This window comes from Staurois parvus, unplaced genomic scaffold (genome assembly GCF_062004578.1).
Source record: "Staurois parvus isolate SC_StPar_1 unplaced genomic scaffold, SC_StPar_1.0 ptg000154l, whole genome shotgun sequence".
NCBI lineage: Eukaryota > Metazoa > Chordata > Amphibia > Anura > Ranidae > Staurois > Staurois parvus.
The window spans coordinates 102300-125214 of NW_028317950.1; the positions used below are offsets into that span (position 1 = coordinate 102300).

General features: G+C 43.4%; 1 protein-coding gene across 10 annotated transcripts in view; it reads right to left on the reverse strand.

Annotated features, from left to right (window-relative positions):
• Nucleotides 1-11481, reverse strand: part of VSIG4 (V-set and immunoglobulin domain containing 4) — a 67398-nt gene extending 55917 nt beyond the window's left edge. For 9 of the 10 annotated variants that reach the window (XM_089674892.1, XM_089674887.1, XM_089674893.1 and 6 more), the window contains exons 1-4: nucleotides 11378-11481; nucleotides 11205-11298; nucleotides 6998-7093; nucleotides 73-423 (exon numbers count right to left, since the gene is read on the reverse strand). In XM_089674892.1, coding sequence (XP_089531018.1) covers nucleotides 73-423; nucleotides 6998-7070 — 424 coding nt within the window. In that variant the 5' untranslated portion in view covers nucleotides 7071-7093; nucleotides 11205-11298; nucleotides 11378-11481. Of the gene's footprint in view, nucleotides 1-72; nucleotides 424-6997; nucleotides 7094-11204 lie in introns of all 10 variants that reach the window. The other variant, XM_089674886.1, reaches the window with a different exon arrangement.
• Nucleotides 11482-22915: the final 11434 nt, after the last annotated feature.

A 22915-nucleotide genomic window follows, 5' to 3' on the forward strand; every position in this document is an offset into this window, starting at 1 on the left:
CAAAAGTACAGAAAATGTTTTGGTTTTGGATACTTTTTAGGAAAGCTACTGTGTTTCTAGGTACGCACTTACTTCTAAGGACTTTAAGTATAGTTACGCTTTCTTGCATTATCCGTTTGCCGCTGGTGTCTCTCCCAGTGACTTTGCATTTGAAGTTCCCCCTGTCATCCGTGTCCAATCTCCGAAGGGTCAAAGACACATCTCCAGGGAGTGATTTTGATAGTTCCACGCGGTTTCTGTACTTAACAAGTGGAATATGGTCTTGATCATCGGTTCTGTAAATGACAGGATCGTTTTTAAATTCCCACTCAATCTTGGTCACTTCTTCATCTTTCGATGCTGTATAGGTGCAGGGTATGACCACCGTATCCCTTTTATAGCCAGTTATTGTCTTTTCCATGGTCAGGGAGATGTCGCATAAACCTGGGTGGAGAAAATAAATGGGAATTTGTTAAAAGCCCAACTCCACAACCGCTTCCCACTTAAAAGTTTTAATTAAATGCACAACCTATCACCACCCCAGACAATTTTTATTATACATTTCCTCCTTAGTAGATATCAAATTAAAGTGTAACCCTAAAAATGAACTTCTCCTATTTCCTTCCCTTTTTGTCTGCGAAAGGCAAAGTAAATGCATATAACCACTTCCCTTCCAGTGTCGTATTGGTATGTCACTGCGTAGGAAGGGCAATATCTCGGTCATCAATGCAGCTGCATCGATGACCAAGATATAATTTTTTTCAAATAGCGATTCCTTTCAAAGTTAAAGTAATTCTGAAACTGCTGGATTATCTTTACAGCCAGCGGAAGGGGGTCCCAACACCCTCACACAACCTTTACCGGGCTCTCCCAAGGGATCCAGTTCCAGGGACACAGTGAGAAGAATTGATGTTCCGCCCACTGTGTGACATCAGAAACGGGAAGTGACGAGGACATGCTGAGTATCTATTTACTTGGCATAACATCATCTTTTATATTTTACCAAAAATTGGGTATTATAATGGGTTTGGGGGTTCAAAGTAATTTTCTAGCAAAAAAAATCCATGTTTTTTACATGTAGGAATGTCAGAATTGGACTGGCCTGGAAATGGTTAAAAAAAAATCCTGACAGCTCTATCTAGTGGACATAATGCACTATTTTCCTGATGCATGCCGGGAAAATACTAGATTATGGCCACTAGATGAAGCTGACAATCAGAAGAAATAAACATATTACCCACAATACAGATTATTTGTCATTATTGCAATTAAAAAAAAAGAACCCTGTGTGTCTATTCTGCCATAAGTGCTTCTCCCTGACTATCAGCATTTGTGCACATGCACAGTTCAGTGTTACAGTCTCAATACTTTTCTGCAGGATTCCCGTGTGCATTCGCATGCGCAGCAGTTACATCACCCTGGCTAGGCCAATCAAGATGGACAAAGACTTCAAATCCAAAAAAAGATCAGGTGAAGATGAGGGGCTGGCCATGGAGGGGATCGCAAACATCGTAGTGATGGAAGGGATCACCTTGCTGGGAAAGTGTGCCATAAAGTGCAAATATGCTGTGAATGCTTTGCATTAGGACAAAAAGTTCATAGTTTGAATTTGCCCCTTGAATATCCCATTGAAGTGCTCTTAAGTATAAGCAATAGAATTGCTATTCATTATGTCAGAAATGTCCTGTATACACTTCCTGTGTTATCTCAAAGCCAAGTTGCAGTTGAATTTAAAAAAAAGATAAAAGTCAGCAGCTACAAAAACTGTAGCTGCTGACTTTTAAAATACAGCCATTTACTTGTCCCTCGGTCCAGCAGTGTCCTAACCACGGCTGGTTTCTCCGGCCATCTTCTCTCCCCAGCATCTTCAGTATGGGCACCCATCTGTGACAGCTTGCGGCTTCACAGCCGGGTGTCCACTGCGCATGCACGAGTAGCTCTGCGCTTTCTGAATAGTCACGTAGTATTCTGGCATCTGTCACATGTCCCAGAAGACTACGGAGAGGACAACTTCCGATTCTGATTGCTTAAGGTGATTGTAGCAGAAGTGGGAGCCAGTACCCATCATATTCGGGTACCCCCTCTCCAAAGGTGCCAATCCTTAACATGGAGTGGGGGACAAAGGCTTAAAGCGGAACTTTCCCTTCAGCTTCAGCCCTTCCAGTTATTGGACTACTGAATACAAACTGTAGTTCCTATGCTGTGGAGACGAGTTGTAGGGTGGGGGTGGGGGGAGATTCAATAGTTTAACAAAAGACAACTGGACAGGTCTGACACCATTTAGTACAGAGTGTTGTCAGGCCATAAGACGTAGGAACTGAGAGCATTTCTGGCAGATTAACAGGTATTTTAACGTACTTGCAAAGTCTTTAAAGGGTTAAAACCATGCGAAATGTACATGTATTGCAGAGATGTATTCCATAATTGGTATTGGTTGGAAGGAATAGTGCCCCATCATTGCTGTCAGTGGAAGAAATAGTGCCCCATCATTGGTGTCAGTGGGAGGAATAGTACCCTGTCTGTGCTGTCAGAGGAAGGAATACTTCACCAAGGGCCAGATAAAGGCAAGCAAAGGACCACATCCGGCCCTCAACCCGCAGTTTGGAAATCCCTGGTCTAGTGTCATGACACCTAGGGGATGAATTCATAACAGCCTGGGCTCAGAAGTGGGTTGAATGATGGTAGCCATCTAATGGTAGAGAGGAAGTCATGTTAGATAGAAGATAAGTATTGCAGCAAAGGCTGCTCTTTTAATTTCAATACTGCTGGCCTCTGAGCTATTTCCGAAAAAATAGTTCTACTATTAAAGCTAACAAGTTAAACTAGAACTATAGGCAAAGCTTTTTTTATTCATTTTGGATAGAGTAAGGAAGTGTTATAACCCCTGCCAGATTTTTTTTTTTTTTTTTTGCCATCTGTGTCCAATTGCAGAGATTTCCCTTCACTTCCTATCCCATAGCCAAACAGGAACTGAGAATAAATCCCTGCAAATTAAAGGGATTCCTTGGGGACTCCCAAGTCACCAGAACTAGTGCTCCCATTGGAAAATGTCCCCTCTATTACTTTTCTGGGAACAACACAACATTTGGGATTCTTTTACTTTCTCTTTTAATGATAATGGTAAATAGGATGAATAGAGAAGATGAATCTCCCTAACAGGGGCACAGAAAGCAATGGAAACTGGCAGGGGTTCTAATCCCTCTCCACTCTATCCAAAACTAACAAAAAAAAGGTTTGCCTTTAGCTATACTTTAATACTTTCTGTTGTTCTGCCCTATAAACCAGTTGGGAAGTTGCTTCATTAAAACCAGATTGGTTGATTGTAAGCTCTTGTTCCATCAACTAATTTTTATATATTGCAATTACAGGGAACACAAAGGGTATCAATAGCAATATAATGGATGTACTGTAGCTATGAAGAACTATAGGTCATTGTTTATAAATTAATCTGTTCTATGCCTTGCAAAACTGGAAATACCGGGGGGATTCTACAATATCATTTCCTGTTTTTAATAGTCTTTGGATAATGAGCTGATATTGTAGGAAGGAAACACAAAAGTACGCTTTATAGAAGAAACATTCATTATCTTGCCTTCTCTAAAGGACTCTGTCCTGCTCTGTCTGCAAACAAAAGCATTACGGTGTATGTAATCCCTAACAGCTAACTTCTCTTATTTGCTTCCTCTTTGGTCTGTTAAATATACCATTGAAAGTGTTTTGTTAGATCTGTTCAATAGGTGCTAAAAACTACCTGTTGATCCTGCCAGAGAGCCAGTGCTGCCTGTGTACTGTGGACACTGCAGTCCTAGCTCAAGCAATCTCATCAGCCATGCCCAATTCACCTCTTTTAGAAAAATATTCTGAATCCGACACTTCTGGGTGTGTCAATTTCCTGATGCTGCTCTGTGGTTCCCTCTGACAGACCCTACCTCACTACTGTATCTTCTAAAGAAGTGCAGCCCTGGCCAAAAGTTTGGAGAATGACACAAATATTTCTTTGCACAAAAAAGAGGTTCACAGGCAAGGACATTGCTGCTATTAATATTGCATCTAAATCAAACATTTGTCAGATCATCAAGAACTTCGAGGAGAGAGATTCAATTGTTGTGAAGAAGGCTTCAGGCCACCCAAAAAAGTTCAGCAAGCACCAGGACTGTCTCCTAAAGTAGATTCAACTGCGGGATCGGTGCACCACCAGTGCAGAGCTTGCTCAGGAATGGCATCAAGGAGGTGTGAGTGCATCTGCACGCACAGTGAGTCGAAGACTTTTGGAGGATGACCGGGTGTCAAGAAGGGCAGCAAAGAAGCCACTTCTCTCCAGGAAAAACATCAGGGATAGACTGATATTCTGCAAAAGGTACAGGGACTGGACTGCTGAGGACTGGGGTAAAGTCATTTTCTCTGATGAATTCCCTTTCCGATTGTTTGGGGCATGTGGAAAAAAAACCTTGCCCTAAGAAAAAAAGATGAGCACTATCAGCAGTCCTGTGTCATGCCAACAGTAAAGTATCCTGAGACCATTCATGTGTGGGGTTGCTTCTCAGCCAAGGAGTAGACTTACTCACAATTTTGCCAAAAAACACAGCCATGAACAACAAATGGTACAAAAACATCCTCCGAGAGCAATTTCTCTCAACCATCAAAAGAAGAGTTTGGTGACAAACAATGCCTTTTCCAACATGATGGAGCACCTAGCCATGAGGCAAAAATGATAACTAAGTGGCTTGGGGAACAAAACATTGAAATTTTGGGTCCATGGCCAGGAAATCCCCCAGACCTTAATCCCATTGAGAACTTGTGGTCAGTCCTTAAGAGGCGGGTGAACAAAAAATCTCACAAATTAATACAAACTCCAAGCATTGATTATGCAAGAATGGGCTGCCATCAGTCAGGATGTGGCCATAATTTGACTGATAGCATGCCAGGGCAAATTGCAGAGGTGTTGAAAAAAGAAGGGTCAACACTGCAAATATTGACTCTTTGCATAAACCTAATGTAATTGTCAATAAAAGCCTTTGACACTTATGAAATGCTTTTAATTATACTTCAGTATACCATAGTAACATCTGACAAAAAGCACATATAAAAGCACTGAAGCAGCAAACTTTGTGAAAATTAATATTTGTGTCATTCTCAAAACTTTTGACCAGGGCTGTAGGGTCCAGTGAATAGAACTGCAGAGAGCAGAGGCTGACCAGCGACCCAACAATCCTAGAAGAGTGGTAGTCTTAGCGCTTTATGGTTTTTTTTATTGCAAAGGTGTGCCCATTCCAAGTCTGTGGAGCAGTGCAGGGAATAGTGTGTAGGTGACCGGGGACAGAGGCAGCAGAGGGGATATTTGATTAGGATTCATTTATTGCCATTGTGAATTAATTCCACAACAAAATTATAAACAATGAGAACTCCAACACAAAATTATATCCAACTGCACACACATATTCATAAAACATTTCACAAAATAATACAGACATCCCTTAAAATATAGACTCCAGAGAGTCTATCACCATGAAGAAACAGAGGACAAGGGGGCACTCTACGTCTGGAGGAAAAGAAATGTAATCTCCAAACATGAAAAGGTTTCTTCACAGTGATTGCTGTGAGAATGTGGAATAGACTCCCTCAAGAGTTGGTTCTGGCCAGCTCAGTAGATTGCTTTAAAAAAGTCCTGGATTCTTACTTGGATACACAGAATATAACTGGATACTAACATTTATAGGTAAAGTTGATCTAGGGAATATCAGATTGCCTCTCGGGAGATCAGGAAGGAATTTTTTTTCCCTGCAGGAGTAAATTGGATCATGCTTTGCTGGGGTTTTTTGCCTTCCTCTGGATCAACTGTGGTTATAGGATTATAGCTTTTTTTTTTGATAGTTGAACTGGATGGACTCTTGTCTTTTTCCAGCCAGACTAACTATGTAAGAAACAGTCTGCATGCCTACGTGCTTGATTTTATACACCTGTGGTCATGGAGGTGATTGGAACACCTGAATCAATTATTTGGAGGGGTGTCCCAATACTTCTGGCAATGTAGTGTATGTGTACTATAAACTTATAAATATTGAGGTTTTTTTTTCATTTCCATAAAGTTTTACTGAAAATCGGAACATTTCAGGAAATTTCATAATTTTGGTGAAATGCACTGAAGCCAATATAGAAGGCAAAATGAAGGTAGTTTTTAAGGGTGCAATGAGCTTTACTAGTTTCATCTATCCTTTACTTTACTAGTTTTACTTTACTAGTTTCATCTATCCTGAACCTGTTCTTGCGCAAAAAAAGCCCCTCAATCTTATTATTTAACATATGTGTTACAGAATGAAAAAAAAAACCAGACAGCATAAAAAAAAACAAAAAGAAAATTAGAGCAACAATACAAAAATACTAATCAAATGCACACAAAAAAGCTAAAAGCTATTAAAAAAAACCCCCACTACATTCAATAAAGTACATTACCACAAATTTACCCACTTTTTATTTATTATGGGTAGTTTTATTTGAAAATGTACACAGGGTACATTCATATGCAAGCTTCTTAGGCATGTGACCTTGCCAAAGAAGATTACAATCCAGTTTCCCTACCTTACATACATACACATACTAGGGCCAATTTAGACAGGATCCAATTAATCTAATAGTATGTCTTTGGAGTGCTCAGTTTCTAAAGAGAAAAAAAAAAGTATTTTTTTAAATTTTCAAGCTTTGTCAAAATTTGTGTATGCCACTTGGGTTCCTCCACACCAAACTCAATAACCCATGTCTTTAGGGAGCTGGACTTGTACACAGGGACACAGTCATGTTGGAACAGAAAAGGTCCTTTTCCAAAGTGTTACCACAAAGCTGGAGGAGCACAATAGTCCAAGATGTTTTTGTATGTTATAGTATTAACAGTACTCTTCAATGGAAACACCTGAACTCAATTATTTGGAGGGAGGTCCACATGCTTTAGTCAAAATAGGGAATTTTCCCAATGACTAAAGTAGCTAAAATTTCCCAGACATAGATAAGAGAATTTGTAACTCACCACTTCTAAATCCATAGATGAAGACAAAGACAACCAGCCACCCGGTGTGCCCCATCATCCATGGATGTGCCATTCTTCTTTCAAACAAAGTTTGTGCTGCAATGACAACAAACACAACAATGCTTCCTTGTTTGTCTCTTATGTCATCTGTTTAGTGCCTCATGGTTTCCTTCCTTTTTTTGAATACTTTATTAGATAGCAAAAATCATTGTACAGCTCATCAGGATTTCAAAATGTCACAAATTTCAACAATTTTGGGTTCAGGACTCAGTTGCCTCAAAGTGACTGCATGCACTTTATCCTATATTGTGCAATCATGAAATTTGTTTTAATAATTAAGAGGACCTTACATGAAAATGCCAGATCTGTTTACTTGGTATCCCCCAGTCCCCCCATAAAAATCACAGTGAAAGTAATAGAATAAGGGTGATGCTGTGTTTGCTTTTGTCATCTGACTGTGTGCAAAAATCCTGTTTTTCAATATCCTTTGCATTGGGTATTAAAACTGAATGCAGCCTCGCATTATTTATCAAAAAATAAGCAGTTATGCAAAGGGAGCATTCATAATTTGACATGCAATTTTCACTGAAGGTAACCTCTCATTTGCTTTGTGTATCATAATTTATAACCCCTGCTGCTGATCTTCTGCACTTTCTTTGCAGCCATTCCCCATCTACATGCACTCCAGCAATAGTTGCATGGAGTTTCTTAGAATGGGTTTGCTGGTGGGGACAAGAGTAGAAAATACATTGTGAAATGTGTGTTGAAACTGCCACTTGTAGTCTCAATTGGAATCCCATGTGACAGGGTGACAACACAGCGGCGTAAATGGGAGACAGCAACCAAGAATTATCACCATATAAAAGGAAGTTACCTTTGTAGTCAGGATTAACAGGGACTATTATAATGGAACTGCAGATTTGAAAAGATAAAAATATTTTTGGAACTGACATTTCATATTAAATATTACTTAAGATTCTAGTGATTGGGTTTAGATTTACTTTAAAGTTTAATCTGACTCAATACAAAACTAGCTCATTTAGTGCCACTGTTGTACAGGGTTCTTGGTTTTTAGCGACGACTACCCTTCCGGCAGTGCCACACCCTCTGACACACCAAAGCTGAATAAAAGTATGTTTATTTGAATGATGTACCCAGAAAAACAAAAATTATGGCAGCGGCAGTAAACAGTTTCTCCTTAACACCTCCCCATGGTCTGTGGCATACCTGATGTTGCTGGCTAGCATTGGGGCCCAAGATGAAGTCAGCGCACTCTAAAAGTGTTATTGTAATCCCAACATTAGTGGGGGGAGGAATTCCCAAAGCTGCATTCCGAATATCAGTAGTGCTGTCCCTTTAAATGGAGAATAATAGGATCGTGGTCAGTGGCCTCTCACCACTCAGCAGTGTATTGCAGAGCCTTCTCCCTCTTGTGGGTATCTGGAACCCTGGACACCCAGTAGTCTGCTTCCTGCGATATCCAATCTCCATGGCAGCAACTCTGGTCACAGTAGCAACCATCTCAGGTGAAACTAGGGCACTCAGATGACTTTTCCTATGGCTCACCAAGTTCCTCTGCTCCAGGGCACGGTCTTTCTGACAACAGCAGTGGTCTCTAGATGGTGAAACAGATTGGTCCCAAGCCACACTAAGTTTCCACTGCATCAGTAACCTCAGCAGAGCCCAAAAGGGTCAGCAACACACCTGCAGCTCTGCACGGCACCACTCTCCATGTGATGACTGTCTGTAGTCTGGGCTTCCCATTCCTTTTCCTCCTCTCTTTGCTCAGTTCTCTTTTGTGACTTGTAGTCCTACAAAGTCTCTTCTGCACAGGAGCTGCATATCCAGAAACTACAACTTCTAGCAGTTCTTGAAGATTCCAGCAGTTTTCAGATCCAAGCAGGTCCCCTGGCTCCATGGTGGGCTTTTACATGCCTCAGTAGCCAATCACTGTGTCTCTTGGCGATGGGCACTAGAAATTCTGAAGGACCCTCTGCACACTGGTATATACCCTTTCAAGCAGACTATGCAATAAATAGGGATATTTAGTTCACACATATTGCAATACATGCTTAAGCTGGCCAACTGCATCAAAGCAATCCCTCTATGGCCAGTCCTACTTTGCTCTGCTTACGCAAATGTGTGTGAACTAAATATCCCTATTTATTGTATAGTCTGCTTGAAAGGGTATATACCAGTGTGCAGAGGGTCCTTCAGAATTTCTAGTGTTACTATGTGGTTACACCCCTTTAGCACCTGATGGATAAATGCATGCACTAGCTGTTGGGATTTGAGCACAGGTATCTCTTGTTTCTTGGCGATGGGTGGGGCTTCAGGTGGCCTGTCAATGTCTTCCTCCTCTCTCTCTCCCTGTGAAGCTCCCACCATATGGAAATGGAAAAGGAAGACAGAGAAATGGCACTGCAGTAGCTCTGTGGGCTGTAACAGCCTGGTCTGTACAGCTGCAATCCTGGCCAACTGGGGCTTTATACTCTCTCCACCAAAACGTCTTTTACCCCAAAAAGGCAACAGGGGACACAGAAGAAAAAACATAACATTAGGCGTCACATAAAATCACCAATAAACAGTTTGCATTAACTGAATGTGTCCCTAGAGATTGGGATAATTTTACGGCATTGCTTTTCAAAAGGAGCAGGCATAGGAAACTCCCACTATAGTGTGTCAAAAGGTGGACCAGGGTCTTCTTTCAACAGTGCATCATTGAAAAGTATGGGCATCTCCGAAGACCTCCAGGCTGTGGACACAGTCTCTTCTGAGCTCTGTCCTATAGAGTCATATGTCAGCCTCTTTGGAGGGCATATCAATCTTTTGCTTCTCTGCTCCTTGGGCCATGATTGGCTTTCCTTAGGGGCTCTTCCTCGTAGTCAAAGACTGATTGAGGGAGCTCTAATTTGTTTCTCTACTGGTGGAACAGAATACTCCTCCTGTCCACTTTACTCTCAGATCTAAGGCACAAACTCAGGGACTTAAGGCCTAAGGATCCCCAAATAAGTGTAGTAGAGGTAGATAGGATGGTATCCATTGGCTCAGAAGACCACATCCAGTCTGTGCAGACATCTTCACACTATCATTCTCCTTCTTTTCGACAGGCAGTGAAGAATGAAGGGTTACTGGATCTTTCCTCAAAGATGATGCCCTGCTGGGACATCTGAACAGCCTTGCTCAGAAGTAGCGGATTCTGGTGCCATACCTTCAATGGTCCTGCTTACCCCTCGGATACACTGGCAGACTGGACAGTTGCTTGCAGATGGTATAAGGTTAGAATCTCCACTCACCAGCCAGCTGCTCATGAGCACCCAAATTTCTTAGAAGCACCTGATTACTTTCCCGGTTGTAAATCCTGAACTCTTACTCTCAGGTCAAAGTTCCTTTTGTTCCACACACCTCAGACATTTGATGCAGCCTAGAACTTTTCAGTAGTCTTCTTAAGCCCCTTCTTAGATGATTCACATACCCTCTGTGGGTGTGTATATATATATATATATATATATATATATAAATATATATATATATATATATGAATGACAGTTTCTGCTGTCACTTGTTCCTAAAGAAGCAGAGGGTGCTCGCACCTGTTGCATCCCTAGGATCCACTGACGGCATTAGGAATCCCCCCACTTAAGTAAGGTGACATCACTGCCCAAATATTGCAGTTAACGGTATCTGGGGACCACCTTATTATTAGGGCATGAGGCCCTTTCCCTTGACATGGCATTGTGCGCCCTCCTCCCGTGTTGAGGACATGTTGCCTGGTATGGTTCACAAAGGGGGGAGGGTGCACGTTCATCTTCTCCCTTTTTCCTGGCCAGTCAGTCTGCATATATGGATTAAGGGTCTGGTATGGATTTTTCGGGGGACCACATGCATTTAAAAAAAAAAAAAATTCTTGCTGTACGATGTGCTACAGCAAGAGGAACATTTAAAAACAAAAGAATTATACAGCCTAAATTGTCTGCAAATGACATTCAATGACAGCTTCTTAAAAAAAAAAATATAGCACAGACCCCTTTAAAGGTCTCCAAGAATACATAAAGACCCTCGGAGGGGGGTCTGTGTGCTTTTGTTTTTTTTTGGCAGCAAAATGTAATTTGCCAGCAATTGTAAACGTACAAATCTGTATACAAATCACCTTGCCAGTGCAAGGGAGCTGCAGGATTACAGTGGAGGAAAAAAAAGAAATTCTCACAAATCCAGATTGTAGAATCAAGTGAAGGTGGATGACTCTCTAATCTTCAAGCAGCTGCACCCAGGTGAATCTCTTGAATAGACAAAGCAGTAATCTAAAAGAGAAAAGGAGGAGAGCACTTCTAAGAGCAGCCAAACAAGCAATCACATAGAGGTATAGTATATTCTCCTCACCTGATGACAGAGCATCAATAACATAGACCGCTGACAGTGCGTGTCTCTAGATCTTCTATCTGTATAAACAGGTCCGAGGTCAGTACGCCGGGAGTCTCAAGTCTGTAATGGCAGGTGCGGTAGACTGTGCACCAAATATTAAAGTCTCAAACAGCTTATCTAAGGCAAACAGTCCCGCTCCGATGTTCTGTCAGCACGTCGGAGCGGGACTGTTAGCCTTAGATAAGCGGTTTCAGTGCTGTCATCAGGTGACGAGAATATAATCTACTTTTTTGGCCTTGTTTACATAAACGTTTACCTTAGAAGCCCATGTTTACTGGCATGAGGATGCATGGGTGTTTGGCTACTCTTATAAGTGCTCCTTTCCTTTTAATGTTTCACTTTAAACATTTAAAACAAAAAATCACTGCTGCTGACCAAATGGAATTTGGGAAAAAAAATTGCATTGGTACATGTTCTCCAGGGCTGTGTCCACCCCATGCCATTTTGTTTATACCTTCTTGCCTATTAACTTAGAAAACGGGCATTTTTAATTTGATAGGTGAAGTTCAGATTTACTTCAATAGGGTTGATGATTCTGCTTGAACTGAGCCCAGTGCAGTACAGCTCACTCCTACTAAAGAGGTGACGAAGGCAAATCCATGGGCAGTCGAGTCTTCCTCCCAAACATGAACATGTATGGGGACTAACCTTTGGCACCATTCTCAGTGCTGTTATACACAGAGATGAGCCTGCATCAGTGTGGTTTCTTTTTCACTGTCAGGGTCCCTATCATGTCGAGAAGGGTGCAATTTAATCTTTTAGGCTGTGGGTCTTCTTGCGGATAATAGGCGGTTGTTTTGGAGATCTGAATGCCCAAAAAATCTAGCAACTGCCTTAGACGACTCTCAAAGTCTCTGCCATGACCATTGTGGATTTCTTGGGGCAGTCTGTAGTAAATAAAAAACATTTACAGAAAGACCTTTGCCACTGTGGAAGCTTGTTGGATCTTTTGTGCAAAAAACCTGAGCATAACAGTTGAGTAAGCTCGAGCTTCTGTGATGGATATGGTAAAATGCCTATTTGGTTTCTTGTTGAATATATAGATTTTTCTATATATATCTACTTTTATACTTTTATATTTGTATATTTCTAAATGCTTTACATGAATATATGTGTTGTGTGTATATTTGTTGTCTGCTGGTCTTTGTAGTCCTCCTTGCTCAAGAAATGTCTGCTAAGCAACCCCTCCCCTCGAGTGAATTTGAAGACAAAGGAATATTATTCTTTCTATAGATTACACATCGGCCAAGATCATGCCTATACTCTGAAGAAGGTTGTTTTCATGTAGAGTGACCAATCAAAGACTAATAGAATGCTTATGCTGTTCTCACGTGATGTTCGCATAATTTTGCATATATAAACTCACTTTTTCATTTCAATAAATTAGAGAAGAAGTTTTCACAGACCAAACGTTTCAGTGTGAGTTTCTTTATGTGCCACATTCCAGAGCTAGCCAGCAAGATTAATTAGAACAGGAGCAGATAATCACCGGACATTTAGTCCTCATCTAAATCACTTCCACCCCTCAGTTAGATTCATCTTCTGTCCACTGTTTGCTCCATCTTCTGCCTGCTCTAGTCACCCTATTTTCTGCCCACTCAGTCCCCTCTACCTGCTGCCCGCTCTGTCCACTGCACCTTCTGCCTGCCCTGTCCACTCCACCTTCTGAACGCTCTGTTCACTCCACCTTCTGCCGGCTCAGTTTACTCCACCTGCTGCCTGTTCAGTCCACTCCACCTGCTGCCCGCTCAGTCCACTCCACCTGCTGCCCGCTCAGTCCACTCCACCTGCTGCCCGCTCTGTCCAGTCCAACTCCTGCCCGCTCTGTCCAGTCCATGTTCTGCCAGCTCTGTCCAATCCATCTTCTGCCTCCTCTATTTAATCCATCTTCTGCCTTATCTGTTCAGTCATTCTGTCCTCTCTGCTTGCTATATCTTCTACACAATCTGTCCAATTCATCTTCCATCCACTGTGTTTGCGCCATCTGCTGCTTGCTCTATGTGCATTTCATTTTGTAATGAACCTATTGCTTCTATGAATTGACTTTTGGAGATTCAGATGTATATGAATCTCCAAATGGGCACAGTAAGGAATGTCCATGAATCCAAAAATAGTTATAACAAAATTAACAAATGTGTTCGTATCATTTGAATGCCATCACATGATGCGTAGTTCAAGCACATGGGGAAATTAATTAAATTTTTTAATTTGTTTAATGATTTGGATTCGAGTAAATTTGTGATTTAAATTGAAGTTGTAATTGTTATGGTCAGTCAGTTCTACAGTCTAATGCAATTTTTAGGTTTGAAAAATTTGGGGCACCCAAATTTTGCATTATTTGTTCTGTTGCGTCTGAAAATATTGAATCCATCCGAATAGTTTCGATATATGAATATCGAATCTACCCAAAATATATAGCAATCTTCTGAAAAAACTGCTAAATTTTTCATATCCACCAGGACCAATGAATATTGGTTCAACATAATGAATGAAACAAAACAAAATTCAATGAATGTATGCATCCGAAACAAAATGCAAATTTCTGGTGTGCATTTGCCTATTTTTTCAATCCATCTTCTGCCTGCTGTGTCCACTCCATCTTCAGCCCGTTCTGTCCACTCCATCTTCAGCCCATTCTGTCCACTCCATCTTCAGCCCATTCTGTCCACTTCATCTTCAGCCCATTCTGTCCACTTCATCTTCAGCCCATTCTGTCCACTTCATCTTCAGCCCATTCTGTCCACTTCATCTTCAGCCCATTCTGTCCACTCCATCTTCAGCCCATTCTATCCACTCCATCTTCAGCCCGCTCTGCACACGTCTACCGTTTGCTTCAACTTCTGCCCACTCTGTTCAATCTATATTCTTCCTTCTCTGTCCAGCCCTTCTTCTGCCCTCTCTGCTCACTCCATCTTCTGTCCCATCTGTCCAATCCATCTACTGCTGACTCTGTTCAAACCATCTTCCACCCGCTGTGTTCGCTCCAACCTCTGCCCGCTCTGCTCAATCCATCTTAAGCCTACTCTGTTCAATCCATGTTCTGCCCTCTCTGCTTGCTCAATCTTCTGCCTGTTCTGTTTGCTCCATCGTCTGCCCGCACTATTCAATTGATCTCTTGTCCATTCTGTTTACTCCATCTTCTTCCCTCTTTGTTCACTTCATCTTCTTCCTGCTCTGTTCATGCAATCTTCCATGCACTCTGTTTGTTCCATCTTCTGCTCGTTCTCTTCTCTTAATCTTCTGCCCATTATTGCTGTGTGTCCGTCTCTTATAAACATGATGCAGAACTTGGAAGCTATCTACAAACGTCCTCCCTGCAGAATTCCTACTTCCACATCTTTATGTGCTGCAAACGTCATCTGCCATCGGCCTGTCCCCCAAGTTCTCCTGTGCTATTGTGATTGGGTGTGCACACCCAAGATGACCCAGCTGTGTCAAAGTGCATATTCTGAGAAGAGTAATACTGGCTAAAATGAGCTGGTAGAAGGGACCCCACAGAGACCCTATTCCATACAGATCTGTTACATGTTTTTTTTCCTTTGGTAGGATTTTCTGCAGTTTTTTTGTAGCACATGTGTATGCTAAAACAAGAGGCCACAATATTGCTATGAGCAAAAAAAGGAAGTTTGCATACAGATAAAACTAAAAAACATGCAGATAAGTGCAATCAACTGGCGGTTATTGAGTGAATTAGTCTAAAATTCAGAAAGTCAGAAAAATTAGGTGCATAGCCTGCTAGAAAGGAACTGACTTCAGAAATCTTATTCTGTGAGGTTGTAGAACAGTGAGAATCATGAGAGCACAACTTAGCCAGGCGGTAAAGTAAATATGAACCCAACCACAAACATTTCAGATAAGCCCCAACATGTTACTGTAATGCAACAGTCAATCAGCTTTCATTAAAAAATACTGGGTGATCCTGCCATGAAGGTCTTTAGTCAGTCATTTCCTGTTGCAGGGTGACAGCGATTTTTGCAGGTCGCCAAACTGTGGTCCTGTGGTGCCTCGCTGTCATATGAGCCCCTGATGGAGCCTACAAGCAGCTGTGCTGACACACACTGCATAAGCATGGTCTGCTGTTGTCGCCATCATAAAGCCAATCAAGAACAACGATGCGCGGTCATCACTAGAGTGCATGATGGCAGGAAGTTGCTGCCAAGAGGCTGAGATCAGCAGTACTGAGATGAAACAAAAGGATACAAAAAGGTGAAAACAAATTTGGTTCTTACACATGGCAAATTTCTATGATACAGATTGCTTTACCAAACATACTAGAAGCAGCTGTACCAATATACATTGCACAGGTCTGGTCCACTGATATGATTATCACTGTGAGGAGGCTGCATTTGAAACTAAAGAACAAGTCCAGAGATGTTCAAACATTATGCATCATCTGAGGGGAAAAAACATAAAAGGAGAGACCACATTATATGTTTGTTATGTGCAGGGATTTATTTCTCAGCGAATAGGTGCAGGTACTCTCCATCCCCCCTTCGAGTCATCCCTTGTCTATGCCACTTACCCACCTCTGAGCATTGTCCCTTTGTTCCACTCTCTACCCATTTCTGTACCCAGTACTGCCCCTTTTAGAGAATACAGAACTATTCATTTTGGGGGGCTAAGTTACATGTATTGTAATTTGTATCCCCTCAACAATGGACCACCTCCCCCCCCCAGCAACAATAGACCCGCAGTATCAGACCTTCGACAGCAACAAAAGATCTCCCAGCAGCCAGCATTAGTAGACCTTCCAGCAACCAGCAACAATAGACCTCTCCCTCAACAATAGATCCCCCCCAGCAACATAAGACCCCACCAGGAACAATACACCTCCCCAGCAGCAATAGATCCCTCCAGCAGACAGCAACAATAGACCCTCAGCACACCCTGGCACCCCTTGCCATGACATACATTCAGTGCTGGAACTGCATTCCCCCACGTTCCTGCTGAAAAAAAACCCTAGTTATGTGTTCCCATTAACACAACATACCACTCACAATCGGTTTCTTCCCAGGCTGGAATGAGATCTGCCTCCTTTAGAGCCACGCAACTTCTTGTTCCACCTTGGCGGTCGAAGTTAGCCTCTGCTGTGGCATTTTCTGACTGCACGCTGACTAGGCGTTCTCACAGATGAACTATCCAGTGCAGAAGGGACAGGTGAATGGCCTTTAACTCCAGGTCATGTACAAAAACTTGAGGGTCCTTTACTGTCCAAGTTGCTTGAGGCATGCCCTGCCTGTCATCTGTGGTGTGGATGGTTCAAGTTAGCAGGAAGAAGGATCTGCCCGGTTCCAGCAATCTGATGGAAATACACCAAGCCAGAGAATTACTGGTCCTGACTGACCTATTCCAATCTAGCAGAATAATGTACTGCAGAGACCCAGAATGTTGTTGAAAGTACAGGACTGCTTCGAACAAAGCCATTGTGATCCTCACAACCTTCATGAACGCCCTCACCATTGGGCTGACCATGGATCATGGATGGGTAGAATGGTACATTGGAGGGCAAAAACCGGGATGAAGGGCGGGTCCAAACTCCAGTTTGTAGCCAAAGAATACATCTTCCTGAATACAGGTGTTCAGTAGCTCCCAGCACCATGTGGCCAAAAGGACCTGCAGACATCTCCCCACTGGAAAACGTGGGGGCACACCTTCATTGCGGAGTCTTGAGACCTGAATTGGAGGGTTTGGAAGGGCAAGTCTTGTGCAGAAATAAATTGTCCAGTTTGTCTTTGGAAATGAAGGCCTGAGGGGAATGAAAGGAAGTATTTTTCTCTCTTGAGGGATCCATTCACCAGTGGAGATCCTCATTGATACATTTCTTGATGTATGTAGCTAAAGACTCACATTCACCCTCAAATGGCATTCTCTCCAGTCTCTTCTTACTGACTGGTTTAGCCCACCAACATTTCAGCTGAAGGATCCGGCGCATCTGTACCAACAGAAGGACAATGTGAGACAACCAACAGAGCACATCGCTCAACGTGTCCATGCAGTAGTGTGAGGCCGCTGGAAACAGTTCCAGTCAACATTAAGCTGAGGAGCTGGCCGCCATGCCACCAGAATTTCTGACCATCTGCCTAGACCAGACCCTAAGGGTTGGACATGCTGCCATTGCTACAAGACAAAAGGAAAGTGCATTGTACTATCACAATAAAACACTTTATTGAAAGAAAAAAAAAAAAAAAAAAATCGATAAGCTGAAAATAATGCACTCACATTTGGAAAGTTGAAAGAAGACACTAACCACAGCTTTATGCCGTCATCGGGGCCAGTGGTGCAGTAAACACAGTACCTCTGTCAGAACAGAAGTATCCCCCAGCAGAGAAAAAAAATGGTGCACTCCTGCGTCGGTCAAATTGGAGTGCACTATTTTTTTTTTATGTTAGCAATTAACATACCATAAAGATGCCCAGCTTTTAAATCTTTAATCCTTTGCTAGGACAGACAGTGTTCAAACCTAGTTTAGAGCTGATGAGATCTGCCAGTACTATACAGAGAGGGTAATTATGGTAAACACAGCACCCCAGCCCCCTCATAAACAAAGAGAACTAAGTTAAAATTTCTCAAAAATCAAATCAAATAAACGAGTGCTGGGTGAATAAACAAATAAATAAAGGAAAAGCTGCTCGCATAAAAGGCAAACCTCTGGGACCTCCTCATAAAATTTATAAATATAAATATATGCAGCGCTAGAGACATCAAATTCAATAAATAAATATAAATTAATTATGACCATATGAGTACATAAAATTAATGAAAAGTTGGTAGTATCATAAGTATATATCTAAAAACAGAACAAGTGTAAACCACGCTCCACAGCGCTGAGGATCATGATGTGGAACAACGTCACGAACTTGATGTTTAAAGTGCATACAGTGACATATGTGATGAAAGTCAATATTTCCAATGACAACAATAAATGGTGAGAAAATCCGTGACTGCTGTGGCTGTGAGAATGGATGTAGATTGCACTAACCAGAAAGCGCAATCTCTTGCGCATTGGAGCATAATAAGACCAACTCCTGGTCATCTACATCTGGAACACTGCAGCACAGGGGGTCATCTGGCCAGCAACACCCAGGTAAGTGACACACATCATAGAGGGATATGCAGACTCCAGGGATTCAGTCATCAGCCACCAGGGGGGAACCATTCACATTACCATATGCCCAATCATCAGGATTCACCTTAAAAGAGGGGGGGGGGGGGGGCTCGCAGCAAAAACAAGCCCAAGAGGGAAGTCTCCAATAGTGTAGTAGTTTATTGTAAAATCAAAAGGACATGACAGAAGGTAAATGGACTTACATCAGAAAAAACCAAGATGGCCGCCGTCCGTCCATGTGGGCCATGCGGAGTGACATCACTACAGTTAGGCACCTCCCTAACACGTTTCGTGTCAATACACGTTCTCAAAGGGAAAGTGCATTTAAATGCTAAGAAGCAATTTTTCTATATTTTTTAAGATATTGTATAATTTGTGCTACACTTTAAATCTGAACGCTGCGCAAACACCTAAATACACTGCTGAATACATACAGTATATGCAGTGCTGGGACAACGTTATCTAAAGCCCAGGGCGAACATGCCAAATAGAGCCCCCCAAGATGTATGAGCATTATGTGTCAGCACAAATTCCACCCCCCCAAAAAAAATAAAAATAAAAACGAGCACTAATCTGCATGCTTACCCCCCATTAAAAATTCCTCCCAGTACAAAACTGCCCCCCATCTCCCCAGATCAAATCCTCTCTCCCCATATGCCCCAGCACAAATCCCCACTCCCTGCACAAATTCTCTCCCCCTACTCCATATCCCCCCCAGCACAAATTCCCTTCCCCCAATCCCCCATCCTAACACAAATTACCCCCCCCCAAATTCCCCTCCTGGCAAAAATATCCCCCAATCATCCCTACTAGTACACCCCCCCCCCCAAAAAAAAAAAAAAGAAAAATAACGCCTCCTTGCACAAATTCATATTAACATGAACTACCCCCCCCCCCTCAATTCCCCTCTTGGCACAAATCCCCCCAAGTATCCCTACTAATACAATTACCCCCCCAACACAAAAAAGAAAAAAGAAAATATTCCCCTCCTAGCACAAATTCCTTCCCCCCTCTATCGTATCACATTTTCTAGCACCCCACCCCAAATCCTCCCTCCTAGCACAAATCCTCTTCTCCCCTCCCAACACAAATCCCCCCAAATCACCACTCCTAGCACACCTCCCTAAATTTCCTTTCCTAGAACAATTCGAACCCCCTGCCTACCCCTCACAACACAAATCCCCTTCCCTAATCTACTTGTGGTGCCCCCCCCCCCATCTCACATGATACCACAATGCCCAAGGCAGCCGCCCCTCCTGCCCAGCCCTTGTCCCAGCCCTGAATATATGAAAGCTGTTTTACCTGCAAAAGAAATATAATTTCTGTCCATCGAGCCTTGAGGTTTACACAGCTCTGCCCCCCAGCATGGCCCTGTCTGGCAAGGGAGAAGACATGATTTTCTCAGTTGTCGTTCAGTAACACATACAAGTCATCTCCGCACCCCCAGCCTATGTCTTAACAGTAAAAATAGAAGCGGCAGACTGATAAGAACATCTCTGACACTCTTCTCTCTTCCTTTCAGCACACTTATTTTGTGATTGGTTCCTTGTGCTGCTTCTCTCTACCCACAGTCTAAGCCCTGCTGTACAGGGACTACACAAGGATGATGTCAAGTCAGATTCAAGAACACAGAGACGGGACTTCAAGCTAGAAGGAGAAAGGTCACAATTACCTTGGAAACTATTAGTTTACCAACTTTCAGCAGAATCATTGAAATATGATGCAGATAAATGTGCGTCTATCCACAGACTTGATGGACCACTTGGCCTTTTTCTGCAGTTGGTCTTCTATGTCTCTATATCCCATTCTACTTATTTTCTTCTCGCTGAGTTCCAAGGAGGATGTGTCGATTACATGACCAGTCTAAATGTGTTATAGTAAGAGAAAACATATGTTGGGAAGATTAGTGAGTCAGTAATATGAGCAGGAAAAGGCATATCTTTTTTTTTCTGGTGTCATATTTTAAAATATAAGTGGAGTCAGTGCACATATACTGAAAGTGGCTGAAAGGGGCAGTGACAGTGAGATGGAAAAAAGGATGGAAAAAAATTGTTATAGGAAAACTAAATTTAAAAAAATGTTCACGATACACCGTTTTTTAATAAACTAAAAGGTATATTTATAAAGCAGTGAATGTGTCTTTTATCAAACATTCACTGGTGGTGAATCAATCACTGTCATTTGAAGAGAAGTTACACCCAAAAGTGGAAGCTCCGCTTATCTGCCTCCCTCCTGCCACATTTGGCACCTTTTGTGGGGAACGAGGACCTGGTCTTGACATATACCCGCTCCCACTTCCAGCTCAGTTCCCAGTTGAGTCGGAAGTTCGCGTCCCCCCACCACATTTGGCAGCTTTTGTGGGAGCAGGTACCTGGTCTTGACAGGTATCCGCTCCCACTTTCGGCTCAGTTTCTGGCTGAACCGGGAGATCGCCCCCTCCCCCCAGCCCTCTGGGAAATGCAACATATCTCAGAAGACTGCGGCCCAGTCACAACGCACAGCGCATTTCACACATGCGCAGTAGGAGCTTGGACGTGAAGCCGCAACGCTTCACTGCTGGTTTCCCTTAGTCAAGATGGTGGTGCCAGCATGACCAATAAGAAGTGCTTCTCTCTTCTGGAATAGCTTACTGAAAGAAGCCTCAGATGCCCCTCTCATTGGACAGCATGGTCACATGGATGCATTGACCAATGAGAGCTTAACATTGCAAGCATTATGATTAGAGATGAGCGATTATTCAAAAATTCGATTCGACTGATTCGGCGAATTCGTGAAAAAATTTCGATTCGAGTCGAATATATTCGCTGCGAATTTAACTTATAAAAGGGTGTTTCTAGGCTTCAGAGAGCCTTTATATTAGTGCAGAACACTGTACCTTTAATTTAAATGCCCTTGGAGTCTGCTGGGGAAGAGAAATAATACTGACAGTCAGTATGACATGCAGATGAGTGCCGTCGATCTTAGAATCACCGCACACTTCACTCATTTGGGCAGTCACGGGGCCAAAACCATAGTGTGGAGCCACAGTGTGGCGGTGGAGGCAGCAGCAATGGGAGGCCATACAGCACCCTATGACAAAAATGGAAACCACCAGCAGTGTGAGGAGACCTGAAAGTGGCACATGGCAGAGTGTGGCGATGAAGACAGCAGCAATGGGAGGCCGTACAGGGACCCATGACACACTCTGGACCTGGCAGCAGCATGAGGAGGCGGTACAGGGGCCCATGACAGATTACGGGCCTGGCAGCAGCATGAGGAGTCGGTACGGGGGCCCATGACACACTCTGGACCTGGCAGCAGCATGAGGAGGCGGTACAGGGGCGCATGACAGATTACGAGCCTGGCAGCAGCAACTTGGACAGGAGGACGTTCAGCTTCTGCACCGTCGGGTGCGTGCTCGCAAACTGTTGTCTCTTGGAAACGGATTCCAAGAAAGACTGCTGACGGAATCCGTGAAGAGGAGTAGCAGGAGAAGGAGCATCTGAACGAGCGGAATATGCCAACAAGCGACAACAGGGGCCCATGACAGATTACGGGCCTGGCAGCAGCATGAGGAGGCGGTACAGGGGCCCATGGCAGATTAGGGGCCTGGCAGCAGCTATGGGAGGCCCGTAATCTGCCAGCACCCTATGACAAAAAATGGAACACACCAGCAGTGTGTGAGGAGACCTGAAAGTGGCACATGGCAGAGTGTCGCGATGGAGACAGCAGCAATGGGAGGCCGTACAGGGACCCATGAGACACTGTGGACCTGGCAGCAGCATGAGGAGGCGGTACAGGGGCCCATGGCAGATTACGGGCCTGGCAGCAGCAATGGGAGGCCCGTAATCTGCCAGCACCCTATGACAAAAAATGGAACACACCAGCAGTGTGAGGAGACCTGAAAGTGGCACATGGCATGAGACACTGTGGACCTGGCAGCAGCATGAGGAGGCGGTACAGGGGCCCATGGCAGATTAGGGGCCTGGCAGCAGCTATGGGAGGCCCGTAATCTGCCAGCACCCTATGACAAAAAATGGAACACACCAGCAGTGTGAGGAGACCTGAAAGTGGCACATGGCATGAGACACTGTGGACCTGGCAGCAGCATGAGGAGGCGGTACAGGGGCCCATGGCAGATTAGGGGCCTGGCAGCAGCTATGGGAGGCCCGTAATCTGCCAGCACCCTATGACAAAAAATGGAACACACCAGCAGTGTGAGGAGACCTGAAAGTGGCACATGGCATGAGACACTGTGGACCTGGCAGCAGCATGAGGAGGCGGTACAGGGGCCCATGGCAGATTAGGGGCCTGGCAGCAGCTATGGGAGGCCCGTAATCTGCAAGCACCCTATGGCAAAAAATGGAACACACCAGCAGTGTGAGGAGACCTGAAAGTGGCACATGGCAGAG